This window comes from Penicillium cinerascens (genome assembly GCF_028974065.1).
Source record: "Penicillium cinerascens strain IBT 15544 chromosome Unknown scaffold_4_segment0_segment1, whole genome shotgun sequence".
Lineage (NCBI taxonomy): Eukaryota > Fungi > Ascomycota > Eurotiomycetes > Eurotiales > Aspergillaceae > Penicillium > Penicillium cinerascens.
In genome coordinates this window covers 3,085,763-3,100,114 of record NW_026695298.1, presented here as the reverse complement: position 1 = coordinate 3,100,114, position 14,352 = coordinate 3,085,763, and the positions used below count along the sequence as shown (strand labels likewise).

The 14,352-nt window shown below is 51.3% G+C and overlaps 2 protein-coding genes across 2 annotated transcripts; both read right to left on the bottom strand.

Moving 5' to 3' along the window:
- Positions 1-382: 382 nt before the first annotated feature.
- Positions 383-3,481, bottom strand: N7498_010284 (uncharacterized protein; the record flags this gene model as incomplete). Its single annotated transcript, XM_058457340.1, has 5 exons — positions 383-585; positions 744-1,439; positions 1,891-2,952; positions 3,075-3,327; positions 3,458-3,481. 5 exons carry the CDS (start codon positions 3,479-3,481, stop codon positions 404-406), a joined length of 2,217 nt encoding a protein of 738 aa, XP_058304239.1. The 3' UTR covers positions 383-403.
- A 9,070-nt stretch (positions 3,482-12,551) lies between these two features.
- N7498_010283 (DUF4396 domain-containing protein) lies at positions 12,552-13,112 on the bottom strand (the record flags this gene model as incomplete). The annotated part of the gene is made up of 3 exons (XM_058457339.1): positions 12,552-12,635; positions 12,685-12,908; positions 12,962-13,112. The coding sequence occupies 3 exons, from the start codon at positions 13,110-13,112 to the stop codon at positions 12,552-12,554; spliced, it is 459 nt and encodes a 152-aa protein (XP_058304238.1).
- Positions 13,113-14,352: the final 1,240 nt, after the last annotated feature.

The window sequence follows — 14,352 nt, the reverse complement described above, 5'->3', positions numbered from 1 at the left end:
TTCTGAACACCATTTTGGGGGAGCGAACATGATCGCTGAATGCAGGGCCCAAGGGTTCAGTGTGGAGAGGCTCCGAGACTGTGGGTCGCGTCTATTTTTGGCCGAATGCGACCCTTGGATCTTACTGTTCCCGAGTACAACTACAGGCGAGGAGAACACTATGTAGTTCACAATCATCACGTCGTTATTCATGACCCGTAAAACCATAAATAATATCGTAGACCCGTAAACCCCCCATCCCTGCGCCGTGCAAATCATTCCAGTCGCTCCCTTGTTTTTGGTGTTGATTCCACAGAGATCCCTTCAACGCTGACACATCAGAAAAGCACAGAGACGGAATCATACAGGGAATGACGGAAAATAAGAAAAAAAAAATAAGAAGTAGAAATAGAAATCGTGAACGTTAACCGTCCACTTCTTCCGCACTCCGCTGAGCAGCAGACGGAGCCCCCGACTCCAGACGTCGACTCCCGCGCTCCAGGAACCGCCGCTTCCCACGACGAGTGTCGAAATGGTCCGGAATCTCCGACGGCTCCTGGCCGGCAGCCAGCATGCTACTGCGCATTTTATTCCGGTAGGCATCCACTAAAGCCCCAGTTAGCTTATTCCAAACCTTCGACCTCGGATAGGTGAGACACGTCTCAGCCCTTCCCCGGCACGTGCGGGCCCACCCGCGAACAATCAAACAAGACATGACTGCCGAGAACGTACATCCAGGAACAGAAATGGAAGGTTGGACTTACACGACCGTTGCAAAAATAGGGTCCGTCCTGCAAATACCCGACTCTGGCTCCAGCTTAGGCGGTATCCCAGGTCGTTCATGAGGACTTCGTTGCGGTGGCGCCGGCGCGAGAGTTTGGGGACGTCGATGTCTCGCTCGCCGTCGAGAGAGGGTGTGGGGACGGTCGTGCGCCCGACGGTTGCATCGACCGGGTCGTCTGTTTGCTCGGTGTCGTCGCCGAAGAATCGCCGGCCGGTGAGAATGCGGCCTGGTGCGTCTTTCATCTGTACCGGAAAGTAGGTGCGCGGGTACACGGCGTTGGACTTGCGATACGAGTCGGGGATTTCTTCCATCTTGACTTTGTCTAGCATGACCTTGACGCGCACACGAGATCCGCGGTGCGGGTCTTCTACCAGGATAAAGGTGCGCTTTTTACCCTCTGGCAGTTGGCCGAAGAGGTCTTCGTTACTTGGGCTCTGCTCGTCGTCGACGACGAAGCCTGTTGTGTCCATCCGGCTGGATGTCGCGATCGTCGGGTGTCGACCTAGTGCGCTGAGTCCGCTGTCGCGCATCAGTGGTGGCATGGATGGCCCACTGGGTTCGGCGCGCGGTGGTACGGCGGTGTCATGGAAGACTTGTGCCTGATGAATGTCGGGGTGGATAGGGCCGGGTAAACGGCCTGTGTTTAGGGGACGCTGAATCCCAGGGTATTCGGAGCCTATAGAAGGAACACAGAGCAAAGAGAAAATTAGCCTACGCTGTACGTGCAAAAAGTGTCGGGAGAGGGCCCCAGAGTTCCCAATGAAGAAAGGCACGAACATGCGCGCGGCGGCATCAATGATAAAACAAAATTCGCACAGGGTATGAAATATCGACCAAAAAAAAAGACAAAAAAGAATAGAAAAAAGAAGAGAAAAAAGAAAAGCAGACTGAGCCTGGACCATAGAGGTACACCAGTGCATGCCTCAGCCTTCAACACATCAAGTAACTCCGACATGTATATATACACCTCCAAAGTAAGCATAACATATGAGACAATTTCCTGTCCATCAGACATAGACATTGACATCCGGGGTAAAATTGTACAGGAGCCACTGGGTCATTCCCACCGCGCATGTCGCAGAAAAGAAACATCGACGGAACGCATCATATGTGGTGATCAAACATACCGCTAACACCAACTTCCATCTTTGGACTGCCATCCGGCTGAGCATGATGATGATGCAGCTGAGGCGGCCCCATAGACAGGGGCCCGATATTGGGACGAGGAGTGGGGGCCGGCATCGCCGTGCTGGGCAGACAAGGACCAACAGGTGTGGCGGGCGCCATGTGAGGAGTAGAAGCAGGAACAGACTGGCGTCGACTCAATTTAGCCTGTCGACGAACCCTGCGGCTGCGGAGTCGAGGATCCTGGTTGCTGTTGCGCCAGCTATCGACGGCGCGCTGGATGAGACCTCTCTTTCCACGTAAAGCAGGGTTTAGTTCGGCTAGGGCCCAGCCAACGGCGTTGCATTCGGTCTCGTAGACTAGGCGGTTTCCGCGGTACTGGTCTTTGCTGCAGCAGGCGCGCGGGTATACGCAGTTCTCGGTTTTGAATTCCTGGCCGAGCGTGTCCACATTTACGGACTCGACGTCGCAACGGATCGTATATTCCATCTTGACTCGATCTCGCGAGTACTCGAAGGCGATCCATTGCACACCGTTGCCGTCTTGTCGTACGACGAGCGGGGTGGTGGCGGGAATAGGGCCTGGTGCTGCGCTGGAGCTTGCTCCCATAGGCGAGTTCTGGTGCATGCCGACAGCAGACATCCCGGTGTTGTTGGGACTTGGGAGCGGAGGGTTGAGCATCGGTCGTTGCGATGCTGTTTGAGGGTTCGGGTCCATTTTCATGGCGGGGCTGCTGGACAAAGCCGTGTTAGGGGTATGCGTGGGTTGATGTGGCGACATTTGCGCCGTTGTCGTCTGAGGAGGCATCATCATGGACTGCGAGGTGAGAGTATGCGACTGCGGTGAAGGGTGCCCATATGGAGGTTGAATGTGATTCATAGGCGAATATGGCGCGTAGCCGTACATCTGGGGCGGCATCTGTGGTGACTGCGTGTAGATGTTGCGAGCATGCTGATCATGAGGCTGCGAGGCTACGGATGCCGGAGAGTTGGATTGAGGAGTATGATAGATCGGGGGGTAAGGCCGCTGCATTTGGGCAGTGGCAGCCATGTGGTCTGGTGGTCCTGTCTCTTGTATCAGTGGTGTCCCGTAGAAACAGTCCATGCATTCACACCGGGTAACGTTGCAACCATGGTGTATGAAGTACGATGCACATATCACTATGGAAACAAAAAATTCAACTTACCGCTTGAGGGATAGTGCGCGGATGCAGATGCAGGGGTATATGAAGAAGGTTGGTTTGAATAGTAGGGCGGTTCTTGTGACGGTGGTCCGTAGGCGCTTTGAGAATGGAGTATATTATTTCCCGGCGGATATGTAGTAGAGCCGGAGGAAGATTGGATCGGCGAAGCGCGGCCTTGCTTCAGAGTTTGGCCTTGATGTGAATGGTGATATTGAGAAAGCTGAGGACTTGGTCGTCCTGATCTGCTGTGACGATGCTGTGATAGAGACACATATCAGTTTACCGAAGGGAAAGGTCAAGGCGGCAAAAGGTGTTCCAGCCCAGAGGGTGGTACAACAGCCTAAGAACGTGAGAGGGGAGGCAAATATGAAGGATCTTGAAAACACAGCCATATCTTCCAGTGACGCCATAAGGAGATTTGGATTCTCCAAAAGCCAGAGCGGCTCCTCATGGAGGGGATTGATTGTTGTCACGGACGCCTCGAACAGGGATGAGCTCAGATGCGTCACGAATGGGCCAGGGTATCAACCAGGATATGCCGTCTAGGGCCAAAGAAAACCACGGATCTGTGTAGCGCTGGGGCTGTCACAGCTTTGCGAGTGGTTCTTTTCTTCCGAAAGGACAAAGCACTCGTGTTTGCCCATTGCCCATTGCCCATCGAAGTCGCTACACGGACTCGGGCTCTCATTAGCCCTGGAGATTCGGTGCCATAATCTGAGGATCAGATGCTGCGTCCGAAGTGCAGATGTGGTCCAAATTTGGGGGTTATAGCTTTGCGCCAGGTGTGTTCCGGTATTGCGGTCACACCCAACGGTTCACGGCGATTTGGAGGGTCAATCCGGAATTGACGCTGGGCCTTTCTATGTCGAGATCGCATTCTCGGGACAAAGCGCAAAGATGAATGCGATTCCCAATGGTGACCGAGTGCTCCGTGGATCACAACGGGCCGTCCCCCACACGGTGGATATCCGCCCACAAGGAGCTTCGATATGGAGAAAAAAGAAATACAGAGGTCGGAATATGATATCGAGGAATGCAAACCAAACTGTAGAAGAAAAAGAATCGAGTACTCACGGAATCGTCAACGGGCTCTTCCTTGTATTTTGATACCGAAGGAGGACCGAAGTCAGTGTGAACCATGCCGGTGTTCTCACAGACTGGGATGGAATCTTTCCTGGAGACAGGGAAGAACTAGGATGTTTGGCGCGCTCAGCAAGAAGCGCGTGGAGTCAAGGGCGATCCCGTCGGCCTGAGGCTCCTGCGCGACACACGGCTAGACTGGGGTTCGAGGCACGATGAGAACGTGAGGTGGAGGGTCCAGGGTCGTTTATTTAGCTGCACCCGTGAGACCCATGGTGTCCGGGAGTCAGCGGTTCTAAATCGACGAGGTGGTAGAAAAATAAATGAGAAAAATAAGAAAAAAAAATGGATTTCAAATTAGAAGAAAAAAAAAAAAAGGGAAAAATCCAGATGGGGGATAGGCGACCATCACAGGGCACAAAGATTCGGGTTTTCCCAGCAGAGCGAGAGTATCAGGATGGGCTCACTAGCGGGAAAGTGGTGTAATAACGACCAGGATGGATGCAGGCAGGGGAGATTACTACACGACTCGAGGGAGCTTGGTAAACATCCGAGCCTCAGGTGGAGGTATTGAAATTAACGAGTGTCATCATCAGCACGGCCTAGCCGAGAGGCAGATCTAAACGCCTTAAGAGGGGGGAGGGGGGCGAGAGTGAATGATGTGCAGCATGCAGAGGAGCAGGTGCGTGGAAGAGAGAGAGAGCGAGAGACCACAGTTACTAAAGCACCGGTGAACTGCACAGCTCCGAGTGGAGACTCCGGGACGAAGAACGATACCTCGATCGCCTTTGTGTCTATGTAGCTGATCTATACTAGTTTGGTAGCTTCAACGGCCTGGGATGGCGGGTCTCCTTTCTCTCTTTTTATTTTTTATATTTCTGCCTTGGACTAAGAACGGTTCGGACTAGGTGGAGTGATCCTGATACGTCCATCGCGGGTGGGAAAACAAAGACGCAGCGGTGGCCTAACCGTGATTGGTGATTAGCATTACAACGCAGGCAAAGAGTGACCCGAGGGGCCCTCTCGAGATTCCAAGGTTTGGTCTTGAGTTTCTCGTGGACAGTCCATACTCCAAAGAGTCAAGCGCCGATAGCAAGAGAAAAAGAAAAAAAAAAAAAAAAAAAAAAAAACTTTACCTCGCAGGACACACACACACTCTGCACTTAAATTTGGCAATTGTTCTAGAGCAAACTTCCGTCAGCACTCGATATTTAAGGTAGCAATTGAGAGACCCAAACAAGAAGGTGATAAAATACGTATATGTCCCTGACGTTGGGCCCAAGATCGAGCACCAAACGTGAGACTATCCGCGGCATCCGGACTAGAAGGAGGGGGGAAGAGATAGTGGCAGATTAGAGCCCCCGGTGGACCTCGGACTACAGAACTAGAATGAGGACATCGGATCGTGCAGAGACCAGTTTCAGGTACGGAGTACGGGTTTGGCTGAGCGATTTCCAAGGAGTATATCGAAGGGGATCGGCGGGGGCAAGCAACAGGATGCTCGTGTGGACAAGGAGCACGCTGGTTACACGGATCTGACTGGGCAGATGTCAGCCTCGGTCCACGGCCCAACTTCCCCCATTCTCCACCGGCCCCAATGAGATCCAGATTCACGACTCCATCCCTCGGCGGCCCCATTGAAATAAACTCGAAACAGCCTAACGGCGCCCATCACACTCTCTCGCGAGACCAGTGTTCGTTAGTGGCAGGATGCAGCCGTGTAACCCTAGCCCAGCCTCAAAGGCGCTGATCCCCGGATGAACCAGTACAGTACCATCGTACGGTGCTGTTGCTTCCCGAACTCTGCATCGTCTGGCCATTCAACTTTCTGCGCTTTCCAGCCCGCAGCTCGCACGGCCAATGGAGAGATACAGTTCGCCCCATACTCTGCCCCCGATGCTGACCTCCACCCGGGTTCGCCCCTAGACCTGAACGGCTCTAGCCCTGCATCTCGGTCGGCCTTTGCACCTCTCGTCTAAAGGCCGTTCGACAAAGGCCGTTCGACAAAGGCCGCGCGCGAAATCTGTCGACACTTTCGAATCCTTCGGGTCCAGACTCACCTGGGCATGTGAGTTGGCCGGGACTTCTACAACAATAATAGCTCCGGGTGGAGCTGCTTCACAGCTACAGCTACCCAGGTATACAATGTACCCGGAACGTGCCCTCCCAGGTACTGGGGCACGTTGGGCATCCTCGATCGCCACCCCCGGTCCCCAACCCGTCATCACCGCCCCAGGAACGACCCATTCACTCTCTGAGGCTCAATCCAACCTTGGAAACCTGAGAAAAGGCAAAGAATCGCGATGATCGCGGCAAAGACAACAGGGCCACGGACCCGGCCACGTTCCCGTCAAGACGGAGGGACGCGCTTTACCTTGTTTCGAGAGCTTCCAGAATAAGGCTAGCTTCGGGCCATCGTAATCGCAGCCATTTACGGCCGAATGGGGGAGCCAGTAATGCCGCGCGGGGACTCGACGCTTGGTTCAGGAACTCAGCTGAAGGTTGGGGCTAAGTCCGTCGGAGCATGGCCAGCCCCATTTATTATTATTATTTTTCATTATTTTTTGTTTTGTGGCTTTCTCGGTGTGTGACTGCAGCTCGTGGGGGCCGGAACGAAAACGGTGTACCATTTCCCAACACGGAGTCCAATGGCACCTGTGATCGATGCAGGGTGCTAGCTAGTCCATCGCTTAAGCCGTACCCGTACCCGCCCCGGTTTTCTCCAACGTCTCTTGTTGCTTCTGATTGTCGCAAGCGGCCCCCCTTAGGACCCATTCTAGACTTCCACACCAAACTCTACAGTAGCTACTTGTATTCTTAGCGATCGTTTAGGCCGGAGGTACATTGTGATAGCGGGCACTCGAACCCACCGCACTTGATCTCCCACCCCCCCAAACTCCTCTAGCAGGAAAGTACCCGGGCCGCAGCGTTCGAACCAATCGTGTTCCGTGAATATTGCCACAAATAGGACCTCCATGCAAGGAAGCGATGTCCTTTGCCGCTGACAGCACATGTGCTGCGACAAGACGTCGTACCGTTCCAGAATGGTTTCACGGTTGCAATGTAAATCGTGGCTTAATACCGGACCGGGGTGAGAGAGAGCACCGACGAACCAAGGACGAAAGAAGGAGCAAGAAGTAATCTTCCCGCAATCTTAGGGGCACACCCCTGGGCGGATCAACCGCTCGAGATCAAGTCTTATGATTGCGCAGCCAAGTGCCACTACCGCCCCAGATCGACTAGGTCCAAGGCAGCACGCGAGAGTCCGGAGCTTGGCTTGCATTTGAGGTCTTAGGCGGAACGGACCCCACTCCCCACCCCCCTATCCATTTCAAAATAAAAGTAAAATCAAAAAAATAAAAAAGTAAATTTGAAACTCAGAACATATGTTCCAGACATGGACAAAAATGGCGGAAAATGACTCGTTGCTACTCACACTAGACTTAAAACCGCACTAGCCCCGTCTCGATCGACGGGATACGTCAAGCGCGAGAGTGTGGCCTGTGCGGCACCACCGTTGGCTAACGACCCTCTCGACCATGTCTCTCGAGCATGTCTCAATCGGTTTCTTCCACGGCTTACGGTGTCCGGAGTAGAGCTCCAGGAATGACGGTTCTAGTCCCGGAATCGGTGCTGACCTGCAGGACTCATCCACCTCAATCACCGTACGAGCACCCGAGATTCGATCTAAGAACGGACCGGCGACGCCACCAGTCGATGATCATCCAGATGGGGTTCCGTCGGAGAAAGTAAGCACCTCGCAGTCGATTACTGAGAGGAGCGGTGACTCCGTGTTTGATCTGTTGTTTTGGTTTATTATTTCGTCGTATTTTTCGTCGAATTTCTGCTTTCTGATTTCCGATGTCTTTTTCTTTGATCCACCAAATGCACGACCTGTTCCCGGTGCGGCAACACGGGCCACGTTGGAGCCGGGGGCCGCCCTTACTGCGTGCGGATCGCAAGAATCAGAGTCATCTTGACCTCACATGCGGCTCGGGGGACTTTTGAGTTCGTCCATTGATATTTTTATTTCCTATGGGTCTCAAGTAAATGCACCGCTTTTGTGACGCAGGACTAGCGGATCAAAAGGCTCGAGCCCGTCGGGAGATATAAGGGCCCGGTGGTCGGCAGTCGGCAAGGATTGTCGAGTTACTGCTCCTGCTCTGGCATCATGCAATGCTCGGCCCCGCCGATATGTCGACCTGCCATTGGGATCGTGCATCGCTTGACACGCCATATAGTTAGAGCCACGTCGTAAGCCTGCGGGTTGTGCGTCACGGGTATAGTATAGTGCTGGGTCTTAAAGTGAACGTGCGTGTTTACCTTTCCGGATATAATTCCTGTCTGCTAAGATGCCATCTACCGTAGGGGTGGGGAGAATGATTCCGGGGCCACCGGTTCCATGGGCGTAGCATCGCTGGGACGTGGCTTGGCTGATGTCTTTGTAACTCGGGGTCGCGTACCCGCATCGCTTGGCATACTCGGGGTTTCCTACAGCCCTGACATGCCCCCGAAATAAAGTTGTCGTACCCTGGCTGAAACGCACGGAATTATCGTCCATCCCGGAGGATCTGCTCCGGGGGGGGGGTGGAGGGGCAGGCGCCAACGGTCGTGAGATTTTTAAGTTTGTAGAAATGTCTTGAAGTGAAAGCATGGGCTAAGACTCCAGGTTCAGTGGGTGGTTGAGGAGGGGGCCGTGATCCCTGCAAAGTCAACAACCCCCCATCGGAGAAAACTGGCATGGCACTCTCCGCACTCCGGATCGTCCAGATACAGTGCTCCGGGAGTCCCCCCAAAGAGAGTTTCTCCGAGTATTGGTTGGCTTGATAACTGGACTCCTTCTGTATCGGTCGGATCTGCCCGTGGACACGTAATACAAGATTTGGCCCCCTCCACCAAGTTTTCAAGTCCAAGTACAAGTTTCATCAAGCTTGAAGACAGAAAATGAACCGAATCATATTCTGGTTCGGCCCCACCATCCGGCTGCGAGTCTGGTGCACGATGGAGTCCCGATTGCTTTTAGTGTAAGCGCCTGTTCCTAGACACGCGTCTATAGAGAAGTGCCGAAGACTATGGAAACTACTGACCGCACTGTCGTGAGTTGCACACCGATACTTGGTGCATGTACAGCATGGTCATCGTGGGAAATTGTGATCTATCGGAAAGCGTTAGACCTGCAGCACCGCAGTTGCGTGGCCGGGCCATGTTTCAGAATCTTGACCGCAGGACAGTTCAGCCTTAGCTGGGAATAGGAAACTCGGGGCTGATCGCTGCACGATGCCCATGGAGATTGGACCGCCCCGTCCTCGAACGTTCCCACCGAGGAAATCCGTTGGACTTGTTCTTACAGTATGTGCAAGCGCCCCTTTACACGTTGCAGTGTATTCGCAAAGGCGTTGGCACACACAGGGTATCAGTCCTTGGTGCTTGGTGGCTCAACGCCTGAAAGTCAAAATAGATTGCCCATCTTCCCTTCTCCGAACTACGATGATACACCAGGAGACGCTCAGATGTCAAAAAGGCGGACGCAGGGGGTGGCGAACCAAACCATGTGCTTGCGTCGATCATCGATAGATTGGGTCGGGCAAACAACCGGATTTGAGAAGCACAGGGCAGTCGCGGTTCCCGAGTTGCTATACAACCGCGAGTAAGGAATACCGTTCAGGCTCCAAGGCCGGAAGGGACCGTCGCGTGCTCCCGAACCAACTGGTGGATAAAACACCCAACAAATGAAGTATAGTTCGCAGATGCATCTCCAAATGAAAACAACACCGAATCCCCTCCGAGCTCAACATGATTTATGTAAAAGTAGAACATCCCCGATTCGCGTGGTTCCGTTCCCGCGCTCAGTGTTACGGGAACAAACCTCGGAGTTTAACGCCACACACCCAATGCACGCCTCTGTTTTCTTTCCCGTTCCCCGCTTAGCGGTTATCAAAATGAGGGTTGCACACAGTCAAGCGATGGAGGTGCGGGCCCTGCTATGTACAAGACGAGGCATTGCTCTCATCGACATGACTCGTAAAGCGTGAGTCGATCACCAATCACCACCTCCAGGCATACTCAACTTTACTAGAACATTTCGGATCTACTTACCCTCCAACCGCGAGGATTGACAAAATGCCGCAACGGACTCTCTACCAAACACGTCATAAGCAAACAATCTACAACGGGATACCTGATTCTGCCCTGTTTCGTCTTCCACCTCTTGAGATCAGCTCCCAGCACCTTCTTGAATGGAACAAGATCATCTATCCCGCATATTGAGCCTGTAGCCCTGCTCTACATTTAAACACGATATCACGGTCTACACATTTGGCGATCGGAAGGGACTGAACGCCAAGAAAACCGTTGACCCAATCGTCTCCCCATGCCCCGTATCTAGCTTTTAGACAACCCCATACGGAAACCCTATGTCACGGGTGTAATCCAGATAGCTCAGATCATCAGTGATGACCAGTCATCCTGTTAACCGAATCCGATGTATAAGGTAGTGTTGCATTCGGGATAGATTCCGGATCCACGTGTACCATCTATCACGTCTATGTCTATCAATCGAAATCGGATGGATAACAATGTAATGTAATTCTCCGGTCACACCGCCGCTCTCCACAAACCTTGAATCGAATCTGAATTGTGATCTTTAATCACCTATTGATCCCAACAATCTCGAGACTCGAAGGGGAGACGCCACCACCTCCCCGACTGAGACTCAGGCTCGAGGACGTTTGCTCAAAACGTCTGTGGCGCATCTAGATCCTGCGGCCTGATGTCTGATGCTCTTTACAGCCCCCAGTTTTGCTTTTTGCTTTTGTTGGACGTAGCATTTCCCCCTTTCTCGTGCATTGGGGGTTGGTTTTCGTTTCTCGCCTTGACCTGGCATCTACTGGGACGGGTGTCCGGGCGGGAGGGATAATCTCCGAGTCATGCATGTCATTTGCGATATTTTTGGTTTCCCGCGGGGGGCCTTGCAAAGTTGCAAGGCTCCAGTAGAGGAGGGAGTAGGAAGAGTCTGTTACGCTTACGACGGCTGAGTTTTGCTGACGGTTGTACGGGAGCTGAAGCTGACCGGGCTATGCACAGCACTTTTTATGTCGAAGTTCAAGTAAGGCTGTGAATGACGCTGCTTACATTATTAATGTTGATGCTGGTCACCGTACAGTAGTTTTCGAAATCAGTTATACCTCCACACCCTTGCGACTTCTTTCTAGGAAAATGATTTCTCTGAATCAGTTCTGATTGGATATTCCCAATATGACCCGCTTGTTGGACCGCCTTCTCAAAGCGTACTCGTCATTTACAATACGTCTTTAAGACCTTATGGGATGTATTTTACATGTAATCCCTATATGCCAACGGCCTCTCCAAGTCTTTAGCAGTAAGTTCTCTATACGAAGCCACTTTAGCAATTTTTAGCTCAATGAAAAGTACTTCTTAACACAAAAATCTAAAAACATAGCCTCAAGGCTCTTTGCTACGAAACTCTATCTTATCTGTGATACAATAGAGAACCAGTCCCTTACTGTATCTCGGATAGACGAGGAAGCTGAATACAGCTATACCCTCCAAATATAAATAGGCTGGAAACAAACAAAGTGACCGCTTATAATAGAAGCCCCTGTTCACCATCTCCCAGAACAGCCCGGGCTCTACATCGATCAGATAACTGTCTTCTTCTAGGACAAGTTCCAAAACATAGTCACAACGAGTCAATTGCACAGATATGTGCAGATGCGGGAGTGAAATTGGATTATTTGTCGTCCTTTTTCACCAATTAAAATCCAATTGAAGATCCCTGAGCTATGATGAAAGGGATGTTGATTAAGGCTGTAATGCCTTCCTTGAATGGTGTATCAACGTAGTCGGTGCAGAAGAGAGTGACAAAGGTCATTTTCGCCATGCAGGCTCGAAGATAGAGGTTTTGGACAGGTAAAGGCAGACACATTAACTATTTGAAGAAGTAAAGTGCGATATGAATCATACAACAAATATTTGCGCCACGTGAACTCAAGCAAGTGAAGACCAAAACAAATGGAAAACCCCTCATTATGTTACGATTCATATGTGGTATATAGGTGATAATCTTGCCTTTGCTGGCTAGCGTTTCCCGGGCGTGGTCCTGACACATTACCTTATAAGGAATTTTAATTTGCTGGAAGAACTTCTAAAGCATTATCAATAATGTTCATTCTAACCGAAGTTTGTCACATTGGTTCACCAAATCATTGAATAGTCCGTTTAATACGATCAAGTCTAACGGGTCCCTGTCATCCTTTCCATTCATAACATATATCTGAATCACCTGCCAATATGTTCCATTGCCTGGCATTGACACCACAGAGGTGTCCTTTGCCCGCAAGTATCATCTCAATTACTGGCGAGAACATAAGACCGCAACTATTACGCACAAGGCTCCTTGACATTATACTTTATGAGAAGCCAGTTCATCGGGGCTGCGGTCCAGTGGCCCAAGAACATGCCCACCTGAGACGAGGAATTAGTCTTCGCTCTCATAAGAAGTTCGAGATCTTACCTGCATCATCCACCAATAAACCACGTTGTTTGTTCGCAGGTCGAAATTCCAGATGGCTATCTGGTATATGGCCATCCATCCGTAGAGACCGACTTGAAAGGAGGTTAAAGACAAAAAGTCTGCTTTCAAAGCGCGCCAGACGGTTACGGGGCCGTATTGCCCAGACATCGGAGCTATTGAGAAGTACTGGAAGAAGATTCCAAACAAGAGCGCAAACCCATAATCTGTGTAAAATCTTTAGTGATGCACAGAAGAGCTTCAAAGAAATATAACATACCGACCAAATAGGACACCCATAGATGGTGCCCATTGATCTTTGCATCTGTCCCATACACGAGCCATTCCCCAACGATATCCCCGAGCAAACAGCCGGCGCCACAATGGCAGACGGCGACCGTTACTGTAGCAAACATGGGTCGCTGGGACATGTGTGCATGACAATGGCCCCCTCCGTTTTGTGATTCTTCAGTGCTGGGCTTAGAATTATCTTGACTCTCTCCGGAATGACCATTATTATTCCTGTGGCAATGCATCAGTACATTTGTGATCTGGGTTAGCATTGGATAGGGGATACAGACTGGCTGCTTGGTTCTGGATGCTTCGGCTCTGGTAATGGAGGCCGACCGTATTTGAAGTATGTCCACAGAGTGATGGGAGCTAGATACAGGGCATTTAGGACATAAACCGCAATCCTGGCATTCAATCACAAAAATCAGCTCCACTGCGCGACAAGTAAGGAGGTAAATCAAGCTTACATAATACCCATCATTGATCTCCAACCTCGTCGATATATGATATCAAAAAGAATCACTAGGGAGGTGATTAGCCCTAGCCCGATGAAGATCGTCCCTAAAATAACAAGAGACAGCGGCGGATGGTACGAGGCCATAGTGAGTCTATAGGGGTAGGTACGTCTGAAGAGTACCAAGGCACATTATCTCATGTATTTATCTGTGCTTTCATTATATAGAACCTCGACCGGCCCTGATGTCACTATAGGAAAATTGCCACCGAAACAAGACCTGGCTTCCGTTTTGGGGAAATGCAGGTAGCCCAAACTCTAAAACGCGCGAAAACCACGCAGGAGCAACAACCACCGGGAATAAAATTATATTATTGTGCCCGGCAGTGTTATTGACTAAATAAAGTAAGGTGTGCAGACCTGAATAATAGGCAACCGGTTTCTAAATGAAGACCATATTTATTGCGATTGTATGGCGAAGCAGAGCGGTGACTTCAAGCGGGTCTTCGGCCCGAAACCGGCGAGGCCAACTACCCGTAAACTGGGCCTTGAGTAGCTTGCCACCTCAACGCACAAGTCGCGCACTCATCATACGAGCTGGAGAGTTCGTACCTGAACAAAAAGCGCAGAAATAGTGATCCAAATCATCGGATATTTAAAGTAAAATCGTTACAATCATTCCTCAATGAGCTTTCCCTGCTCTCTTCTGCTGTCGTTTGGATTCGCGGACCAGGCGACAATCCGGAGGCCTTTGTTCACAATCCAACAAAAGTTGCGGGTTCCCGGTTATCCAAGACAAACATTATTTGTCGTTTATTGGTGGAGTTGACCCTAACAGGAAGGGCTCCGAGAGGGAGTCATCTGATTACGGTCGGTTCCGAGGAACCGTCGCCGGCGCCGAGGAGGGAGACACTGTCGATATTTTA